This window comes from Callospermophilus lateralis, chromosome 9, assembly GCF_048772815.1.
Source record: "Callospermophilus lateralis isolate mCalLat2 chromosome 9, mCalLat2.hap1, whole genome shotgun sequence".
Classification (NCBI taxonomy): Eukaryota; Metazoa; Chordata; class Mammalia; order Rodentia; family Sciuridae; genus Callospermophilus; species Callospermophilus lateralis.
The window spans coordinates 18,443,412-18,453,470 of record NC_135313.1 but is presented as its reverse complement, the minus strand read 5'-3'; the positions used below and the strand labels follow the sequence as shown (position 1 = coordinate 18,453,470).

Genomic DNA, 10,059 nt, shown 5'->3' with positions numbered 1-10,059 from the left:
CTCTGGTCCCTGACTCTTTCTCCCTCTCTCATATTGGTACTTAATACAAAACAAGGGCTGCAATCACATGGGACTATATAAGGGTTAATCATTCCAAAACCTATACAGATGATGTGGGGTGTAGCCTAAGAGAGGAGGAAGAGGCTCTAAATCGGAAGATACATGCCTCCATCTAAGGGCATCCAAGTGAGGAACATGTATTAACATGGTTGAATACATAGTGGGGGGTGCTGGGGTTATGGCTCAGAGGTAGAGTGCTTGCCTAACATGCATGAGGCACTGGGTTCAATTCTCCAGCACCACATAAATATAAATATAAGATAAAGATATTGTGTCTACCTATAATTAAAAAATAAATATTAAAAAAAAATAATATACAGTGGGTTATGTTATAGTGCTTTCTAAAAATTCCGCCCAAAAGTCGACCTCCTACTAGTTTCCTCTGAAACTCATTACAGTAGAGGAGCTGAACCCATTTCACCCTGATTTCTTGGGATAATTAAGAATGAAGGTAGGGACTACACTGTCATACCCCAATCTTGCTAGGAACTCAGAAAGAGAGTCGTACATTACAGGTTAGACACTACTGAGAAAGAAAACAAACAAGGCTTAATTTCTTTATTGCTTCCCACCCACCCCTAATTCCCTGTCCCCCCACAATAGTGCTAGGAACCATCTTCAGATTCCAGACCCAGGGGCTCCCTCCGAGTACCAGGCCGGTATGCTCCCTGACCCCGAGGCAGGCGAGGGTAGGAAGAACCCACTGTCCGGCCTTTGGAGCGCTCCCAGCGAGCACAATCCCGAGTCCTGCGGGGTTGGGGACCCTGCCAGCTGCCAGGCCCCTTCTCTTGGGGCGGACCTTGGTTACGGGATTCCAGCTTTAGGTCCAAAGGCTCTTTGAGGGGCCTCTCAGGAGGTGGTAGTTCCTGGGAATCACTGGAACCTTTGGGAGCACAGCACTCCCCTCCCTTCAGGTGCCTCCGACTAGGCTGTCGCCAGGGGCTTTGACTGGACCCGGGGGGATCTAGAGTAGCTTTCTGGGTCTCACCCAACCTCTGTTGATTTGGCCCAGTCCCTGGGAACTTCTCACATGTATACTGGGTAGCCATAGAAAGAGGAGTTGGCAGGGTTGGCTGGGCAGCTGGTGAGTTGGACTGTTCTGTGGCAAGGGCATTAGGTGGGTGGGATCCTCTGGAAACATCCACGGCTGACTCAGCTTCCACAGGGGCAGGAGGCTAGAAAGAAGAGATGCACTAAGGAAGACGACGCTCCTCCAAACAGGGAACTTCAGGCTCCTTTCCCACTATTAGCCAGCCACCACCAGCCTGGAACAACTGAGCAGAACACCCTAGGGCCATGGTGCAGGGGCATTTGTAGGAGGGTTGGTGATGTTGGGCGACAAATGGGAAACCCTTCCCTTACCTGTTGAAGGCTGATGAAATACCGGTTCCGCTCAGCCTCAAGGTCAATGATGCCACCCCGTTCCTGCTGCCTCTGATAAAGTCGCTTTAGCTCTTCCTGCTGACGCAAGCTCTCTGCGCTAGGTTGGTACAACTCCTGGAGAAAGGAAGCAGAATGGCAGGGAAGAAAGAACAAACAGGAAAAGGCAGCAGACTTGAACCTCTATTCTTTCAGGTTGGCCTCAGGAGAACGACACAAGGTTTTTGATCTTGTCCCTCACAAGCCAGTGTAGGCTTGTGGTTTTGCAGACAGTCCTAAGCAGATCAAAGATCCCATTCCAAAGATCCCATTCATTGGAGACAAGATGCCCTTCCTCCCGCCTTACAGAATGCCATCATTCCTGGCTCAGATTAGAAGGGAATCCCCTTACCATGGGTTGTTGGGGCTCAGGGGCTGCTTTCAGTGATGCAAGATCATACACGAGAGGCTCTCTGCACACAGGACACTGCACACCGACTGCTTTCTAAAACAAGAGGAGAAATCACACCAGCTTCCAGTCAGCCAAACTAATATGCAGAAAATTGGGAATAAAAGGCACAGGCATACCTATTTGGCAATGAGGGGGAACAAAGGAAGGACTTCCCCGAAGAGGTCTGGGGACCCCTAGAAATTGCATGCAACATATAAGTATACATAAAGATATCCTTTTTTCTGGACAGGAGTAAGATTTCACTCATATCAAAAGTATCCATGATTCTAAAAAGATGAAAGCCATTAGAGCAGAGGAGTGGAAATAGTTGTCAAAGTCTAAGGGTGTCAGGTGAGACAGGCACTGGCCAGACCTACCTGTTTGGTGGCAGCATGCTGCCGTTCCTGTTCCTGCTCCTGTCCTTGAGCCTTTAGCTCTTGCTCCATGTGTTGGATATATCGAGCAAGACAGTGGCAGTGGAAGTAGTGGTAACAGGGCGTTTTGGTAAAGGCTTCCTTGTCCTGGAGGAGGCACAGTTGTATGATACTGCATTAGCACTCACTCAGAATCCTCATCTGCTGTAAGCACATCCCAGGCCCCAGAAACCTACCTGAAAGCCATAGAGACAGATGACACACTGGCCATGGGGGATGTTGTTATCTGTGAGAATTTCTTTCCCTTTCTGAGATGAGAGAAGACAACATGGAGGCAGGGACAAGAACTGTGAGCAAGGCCTGCCTGCTACTTCCAAGAGTGAGTGGCAAGACTCCATGTCCTCAAACCAGCTTATTGCCCTGTGTTTCTGCATTCCTGTCCTGTGTTACCTCACGTTAATGAATTCCTGTTCTGGTCCCTTTGCTTACAAACAATCCTCCATATCACCATCCCTCCCTGACAAACTGGATCTTCCTGGCTTCAAATTCCAAGTTAATTGTTTTCCCTCTCATAAAGTCACTTTTAATATATCTTGGAGAAGAAAACAATATACCTTGGAAAGAAAAGGCATTAAATTAAAACTCATCTTCTATGAGGCCTCTTTTATTTATTTTTTGAGACAGGGTCTGGATAAGTTGTCCTGGCTGGCTTTAAACTTGCACTTCTTCTCCCTCAGCCTCCCATGTACTTAGAATTACAGGCATGCACAACCACAAGGGAGGCCTTTCTTGATTAACACTCCTCGATTATCACTCCCCCATGGTGCCATGAGTTTGTTCTAGAGTTGGCTTGAAGAAAGTCAAGGCACACACAATCCAGATGGACAAAAAAATCAAAAGGCATCAGTTGGTCCATAAAATATGTATTTGCATCATTATTTGAATAGCTAATCCTCTGGAATTTCAGAGTTCAAAGCTGCATTGTGGAGGCCTGACCCAGGAGTGCCATAGTGGTCTAACACGCCCACTCCCTGACTCTGGACCACCCACCTTCACTCTGTTGTGAATATTTTTCTCAAAAATTCCAAGTAGAGGAAAACAAGCTTGACCTTGATTGTGTTTTTAATCTTAAACAGGAAAAGTTATCTGTGTATATTAATTTGGGGCTCTATGTGTTGCAATGTATAGATTGTTTCCTTAACCAGGGTACAAAACTGAGACTGCAATCCCCCTGTCTTAGCTTACCAATTGTTGGGATTACAGCTATGCACTATGACATCCCACACAAAACTTTGAGCAGAGAAACCATAATTTTTTCTTGTCAAATCCAATGGCGGGCTGGCCTTCAAATGTTCACTAATGGTTAACCTGACCAGGGAAGATCCCCATCTTTTCCACTCACAGTTGCTAGTGCCAAGAAATCAAGAAATGCAGTGAAATGAAGCAAGAATAAAGGCAGCTAAAGAGGAAAGGCACTTTTCTGTTGAGATGCTAGAATAGACAACTTGGATAAGAGTTATCATCTTTCTAAATTAATTTATGGCTTACCTAAATAGAGTCCCTTGGGAAAACAAATGGCTATAGTTTAAAGGGAAGAACATTTTCCCAGGCCAGCACACCTTACCTCAATTAGTTCATAGAGCATGGCAGTGCCCAGTCCTGCCTTGGCCACGTGGCCCAGTGCTTGTGAGATCCTGGAAGAGACAGAAGCTTATATTAGGCCTGTCTTCCTCCTTCACCAGGCAAAGCTGTGTGCTGAGCTTCCCCTGCTAATGACCAGCTCAACTTACTTGTGGATCTGCTCATCTGAGAGTCCTCGGGGGTTACGGATAGATATCTGTGGCACCTCTTGGGGATACTAGTGGGGGAAAGTAACAAGTTACTGCTAAAGCAATACAACTTTGGGGACTCTTCCCTTCCTTGTTTGTATAGTAAGAGCCTCACCTGCACTGGGACCTGAAGCACCAGAGTAAAGCAAACATACTGTGAATCTTGGTCCTCTGCAGTGGCAGGGTGCAGAGTGATGAGAATTTCCCATGGTGAAGATCTGCAGGTGGATGAAGTGAAGACCCAGGATGTAACAGAACAGAGGCTCGAGGAGAGGAGCAGGGTGAGACAGTAAAGCAGGCAGAGGAAGTGAGCATTGGACACTTTCTTTTGAAGAAATTAAGGAACAGCCTTTGTCTACACAAGAGAAACATTATCTCTGAATCAAGGCTCACAGTGTCTTAAGACCTAATTATGCACAGAAACTGGTCATTACTAAGAGGACTCCTATTCACCCCTAGCTGAGTACATACCTGCCATTTCCTTTAATCACCTGTAGTTCATCCAGATAGATAGACTCTAATACTTCGACTTCAGAGGGAAGGACCCTAAAAAGACATGGGGAGACTTACTTACTATTACAGCTCTCCCTGCCAAAGCCTGTTAAAGCAAATGAAGGCTGGCTTTGTAGAGAAGTGGCTATTTGCTTGATAGCTTTCTCTTGCTAAATTCCTTAAAAATTAGAGAAAAATGTTTCCCTACATTGTCAGTGGCCAGGTAGGAAACTTGGAATCAGAATCTTGGACATCATTCATGTTAACAGATGGGATGGAATCCCAGAAAGTGAAATGACCAACCAAGGCTTAACATAGGCAGAACTGGGACCAGAGCCACATTTCTGACTCCCTGATCAAGTTTCATTCTACAGTTGAATATCCCTTAGTGGCCATCTCTATGACCCAAATATATGGCATCCATCCATTACTAACACAGTTACCAACATTAATCCTGCCTTTTGCTACATCACTGTTCAGCCTGGATCTCAGTGTCCTGGCTACTGTCTAAATATACTGCCAACATCAGTCACTCCAAGCCTTCTCTAAGGAGATACTAACATGAACAGAAAAGCTCTCAGTGGTTTAAAGGCTGTGTTGTAGGAGAAGAGTCATCAACCTTAGAGTCAGTAATATATACCAATCATTTACCAGCTATGTGATCTGGGTAGTCACTTATTCCTGTAAGCCTAATTTACTCTGTCTACACATACATATAATACCACCTACACCAGAGTTTTTGTGAAGATTAAAGGTGATTTGTTTATGAAAAATCTCTTATAGTGTCTGGGCCATAGTAACTAGACTAAGTCATCTTTTCTGTTTGTATATACCCTTTTCACTTAAAAGAGGGAATAATATAGTCAGTAGATATGTTTATAACCTTAGCTGTCTGGTTGACCTAGATCAGCGTAAATTAGGATCCTTGTTTCTGATGTAAATCAGAGGACACAAACTTAGTCACAGAAACAGCATTAAGTAATGATACTGAAGATGAATAATTTAAGTCCACAGCTCTATCCAGGTGATAGAAGGAAAGACACCTGCTTTGTTCTCTTACATATTGTTCCCTCTTCACAAAGAGCAGGGCTGCCCTAGCATGAGCTATATCATAGGTTCTTTATTATTACCTTTTAAGCCTTAGGTAGAAACTTCAAAATATAAAATTATAAAGTGTTATATCTCACAGATAACGGTGGAATAGTTCTGATTGATATGGGAGTGGAAGTTTGGGAGTACCACAAGCTGCTGAATTCACTAATGGCTCTCACAGTCCAAGGTATCCTCTCAGAATCTCAATGTTCTCCTCAAACACTGAAAACCACTAATCTAGATAGTCCTAAAAAAGACCAGCCAGTGAGGTTTAGCCTAAATTAATGTAACACTGAGGTGCAGTCTCAGTCAAGAGACAATTTTAACACTTCTCCCACTCTAGCTGTGGCTTGGGTCCTAGATACCAGACACAATATGGGAGGGTGGTAAGGTGGTGTCAAAAAACAGGGGAGAGGGATGGTAGAGTGTCCTAGTACTAAGAATATGAGATCTAGAGCATATAGAACTGAATTCTTAGTAGTAATTGTGTACCTGTGGCAAATCACTTCACTTCTTTGGATTCATCAAGTCTCCTCAGGTCCTACACCTCAGATTTACTAATGAAAAAGGCTTTTGTATCTTACATATCCATAGTGATCCTCTCAACTACTCTATGAAGTAGATGCCACACCCACTTTTTTTTTCTTTTCTTTTGCAGCTGAGGACACTGACTCACAGAAGCTAGGAGGCCTGGTCAGCATCAGACAGCTAATAAAATGTAGAGTGAATCCACATTTATCCTGTTTCCAAATCCCAAAGCCCTTACAGGTTCTGGTCTCTTGTTGAGAATGCTTGCGAGAAGGTCTAGGGAGGTATTTTTGTAGGTTATAAGGTTTCTCTCTAACAATAGTCCTTATTAGTGCTGCCTGGGAGAGAAGGCTGAGGAAAGCGTAGGTGGAAATACGTTGAGCCAAGGGGCAAAGGGGCCCGGAGCTGAAGGACATCAGTTCTGGAAGGTGGGGAGATTTGATGAGCAGGTAGCCACAGATCCCTGAGAAAATTCACTTCAGGAGAGAATGGGAGGGGTGGGATCGAAGGAGGAGGGATCAAGTCGACCAGGTGGGGCATCAGCTGGCCCGGCCCGAGCTGACCCAGACTCTCCTCACTTAGATCAGCGCCCCTCACCCTCCCGTTCCCAGTCCAGGAGCTCGCCTAGGCAGAGGTGTCAGCATCTAAGGCATCCCTTATCCCTCGCTCCATCCCAAATGCCCCCCGTACGGACAGTCTAGTTCTTCGAACCAGATCCAGGCAGCCAGCCAAAGCCCATGACCCAAAGTTACCAGTCCTCCTCCCCGGCAGCTGCCGACGCAGACGCCGCCATGTCTTCTCCGGCCGGCAGCCGGAACCGGAAATGCCCTGGGGAAGTCGGAGGCGGAAAACTGAGGCGGGTGTGCTGCTACGGTTTCTAGGCAACCTCAGACTCCGGGTCCTTAATGGAGCCGGATGGCCAAACGACAGCTTGGAAGTGCTCTAGGAAGTGCCTGTGGGCGGTCCACGTCCCTCCCAAACCTCTGAGAGCCTTTGTCTTCTGAATTTTGGGCCAGTTCTAGCGAGTAAAATTGGTAAGAATGGGGCCCGAAAGAGGCTGGCAGTCGGCAACGGAGAAAAACTAGTTAAGTCAAGCCAAAGTATGGAGACAGGCAGAGGGGACCAGGCTGGAGGCCGCCACCGGCGCCTCCCGGACTTAGCGCGCCTATTTTTTTTCGGGGTGTTTGGGGGAGTTTGAGAAAGATATCCGGATCAGTGAAATGCACGGGCAAGTGTCCAGGCCGGGCTGCCTAGGAGTGAGAGGTAGGAAATTGGGGTAGGCTTGAACCAGCAGAGTCCCTTGGGCTTGCGGGATAGGAGAGTAAAAACCGGGGAGGAACTCCAAGAAGATGCTTCGTTTGTTCCAAGATCCCATTATCTTTCTATCTACTCCACCCGACCGTGTTTTTGAGGCCCGGATTAGTGTGAAAAAGGCAAAGGCAAAGTGGCTAACGTTCACCTTTTCCCCCGTGCCGAACCAGGCCTCCCAGATGCGTGAAAGTGACACTGGATCTGTAGCTCTTCAGCACCAGAACCAGGCCTCCCAGATGTGTGAAAGTGACCCTGGATCTGTAGCTCTTGAGCACCATCGCTACCTTCTTTCCTGAGAGATCCTGAAACCTTTGTTATGGAGAAGTACCACGTGTTGGAGATGATTGGAGAAGGCTCTTTTGGGAGAGTGTACAAGGGTCGGAAAAAATACAGTGCACAGGTGGTGAAGAAAGGGATATATTTTCAGTGGGATTCGGTATCCACAACTCCAATGGAATATGGGGCCAAATGTGTTTAAACCGACCTGTATTCCTAAGGCAATGACTGTCACATTTCTTATGAAGTATGGCCACTAAAGTTGGGTTATGTGGGTTCAGATTCCAGCTCTACCACTTTCTGGCCTTGAAACGATGGACAAACTACTTAACCTCTGTGTCTCATTTTCCTCATCTATAAAATGGGTATAAGAACTTATTGATGAGGTTTGAGGACTAAATATGTTTTTAGACTAAATCCCTTAGTACAATGTTTGGTACCTAGAAAAAACAAATTATTATTATTTTATTATTATTATTATTGTTATTATTTTTGTGAGCCACATCCCCAGCCAATTTTATTTATTTATTTAATTTTTTATTTGTGGTGCTGGAGATCAAACCCAGGTCCTTGTGCATGCAAGACAAGCACTCTACCAATTGAGCTATATCCCCAGCCCCCCATTTAATTTTTTATTTTGAGACAGAGTCTCACTAAGTTGCATAGAGCCTTGCTAAGTGGCTGAAGCTGGCTTTGAACTTGTTGTCCTCCTGCCTCAGCCTCCCCAAATTGCTGGGATTACACTTCTGGGCCACCACTCCCAGTTTATTATTCTGAATAGTTTGATCTATCATACCATTGCAGGAAGAGACAAAACACCTGAACTCTATTTTTCCATCTTTATTTTGCCTTCACTTTTCCCTAAAATCACAACTGAAGTCCTTTGGTTAGATCAGAACACCTTTCTCAGAATCCATGAATAGAATCTGTTTAGCAAAGGATGTCTGGGTGCAGTGGTGAAATGCCTGCAATCCCAGAGGGTGGGGAGGCTGAGGCAGGAGGGTGGTGAGTTCAAAGGCAGCCTCAGCAACTTATCCAGGCCCTAAGCAACTTAGTGAAACCTAAATAGAAATACAAAAAAAAAAAAAAAAAAAAAAGGTTGGGGATGTGGCTCAATGGTTAAGTGCCCCTGGGTTCAATCTCTGGTACAGAAAATGTTTCCTCCTAGGTTGAGGGGTGGGCAAAACCTGGGAAAGGCCAGCGTACAATGGGATAAGAGGTGAGAGACTAGCCAGTGTATTAAGAGTTGCTCAGTCTAAGGTCTTGAGTTCTGGACTTCTGAAGTTAAGGTTGAAATCCTAGCTTTTTTTTTCAGTAGTATGGTTAGGCCTTGACTCTTCCCTTTACCAATGATAGGTGGTGGCCCTGAAGTTCATCCCCAAATTGGGACGCTCAGAGAAGGAGCTAAGGAATCTACAACGAGAGATTGAAATCATGAGGGGTCTGCGGCATCCCAACATTGTGCATATGCTTGACAGCTTTGAGACTGACAAAGAGGTGTGCTTTCATGGTTTTGGATCACCTTTCTCCAAGGGTCCCAATAATTTCCTAACCCCAGAATATATGAACATTCCATTAGTGATGCTGCCTTCTCCCCACAGGTGGTGGTAGTGACAGACTATGCTGAGGGAGAGCTTTTTCAGATCCTGGAAGATGACGGAAAACTCCCTGAAGACCAGGTATGTTTCTTGGATAAAACTTCTCTTCACCCCTGACCACTCTGTCAGTGAAGGGCTGGGAGGGCAATTAGAGGGCAGGGAGAGTCTCCATTTTTGAAAACTCCCAAGAAGAATACAAGAGTCTGTGTGCATATAGAGGCAGTATGACATGAGAATTAAGTATGTGAACAGTGGAACCAAAATATCTGAGTATGAAGCTTGGTTCTGCCTCTCACTAGCTGAATCTCCTTGGACAAATTAATGGAAGTAATATAAAATCTACCTGATAAGACTATTGTGGAGATTAATGAATTAATTCACATTAAGTATTTTAACAACTATTGTTAATGTCGTGAAGATTTTTATTTGGGTATCTTTGAGAAAAAAGGGGCTGTGTGGTGGTACCAAAGAAGGCAGTGAGAGATAAGGATGTGCCACCAGGACGTAGAGGTTAGCAGCGGGATTTGGTTGAATGAAATCTTCAGTCAGATTCCGTAGGACCCCCTCAGAATTACTTATCACAGTTCTCTTTTTCCTTTTGAGCATTCATCACTGTTTGAAATGTCTTTTTCATTTCTTCTTATTTTTATGTGTGACTACTTCTCTTGAGAAAAGATACTGTCTTATTT

General features: G+C 45.2%; 2 protein-coding genes across 5 annotated transcripts in view; one reads left to right on the top strand and one right to left on the bottom strand.

The window, feature by feature from the left end:
* Nucleotides 1-587: 587 nt before the first annotated feature.
* Nucleotides 588-7,003, bottom strand: Rnf25 (ring finger protein 25). 2 transcript variants are annotated; one of them, XM_076865795.1, is made up of 10 exons: nt 6,938-6,993; nt 4,545-4,619; nt 4,189-4,291; nt 4,035-4,102; nt 3,869-3,938; nt 2,481-2,552; nt 2,248-2,391; nt 1,832-1,924; nt 1,423-1,557; nt 588-1,235 (listed from the first exon to the last, which is right to left on the bottom strand). In XM_076865795.1, exons 1-10 carry the CDS (start codon nt 6,976-6,978, stop codon nt 666-668), a joined length of 1,371 nt encoding a protein of 456 aa, XP_076721910.1. In that variant the 5' UTR covers nt 6,979-6,993; the 3' UTR covers nt 588-665. The 2 variants fall into 2 exon arrangements, with proteins under 2 accessions (XP_076721910.1, XP_076721911.1); XM_076865796.2 differs by lacking the exons at nt 4,189-4,291; nt 4,545-4,619 and having other exon boundaries at nt 2,481-3,938; nt 6,938-7,003.
* Nucleotides 7,004-7,043: 40 nt separating this feature from the next.
* The window catches only part of Stk36 (serine/threonine kinase 36), a 28,313-nt gene continuing 25,297 nt past the window's right edge, over nt 7,044-10,059 (top strand). For 2 of the 3 annotated variants that reach the window (XM_076866022.2, XM_076866021.2), the window contains exons 1-4: nt 7,044-7,219; nt 7,667-7,896; nt 9,129-9,269; nt 9,374-9,451. In XM_076866022.2, coding sequence (XP_076722137.1) covers nt 7,813-7,896; nt 9,129-9,269; nt 9,374-9,451 — 303 coding nt within the window. In that variant the 5' untranslated portion in view covers nt 7,044-7,219; nt 7,667-7,812. Of the gene's footprint in view, nt 7,220-7,666; nt 7,897-9,128; nt 9,270-9,373; nt 9,452-10,059 lie in introns of those variants that run through there. The other variant, XM_076866023.2, reaches the window with a different exon arrangement.

Coding starts and splice junctions, on each gene's coding strand:
- Rnf25 (XM_076865795.1), bottom strand. CDS start 6,978: ATGGCGGCGTCTGCGTCGGCAGCTGCCGGGGAGGAGGACTG. Junction 4,620..6,937: donor GCTGCCGGGGAGGAGGACTG/GTAACTTTGGGT, acceptor ATGTCTTTTTAG/GGTCCTTCCCTCTGAAGTCG. Junction 2,553..3,868: donor TGCTCTATGAACTAATTGAG/GTAAGGTGTGCT, acceptor CTCTCATCTCAG/AAAGGGAAAGAAATTCTCAC.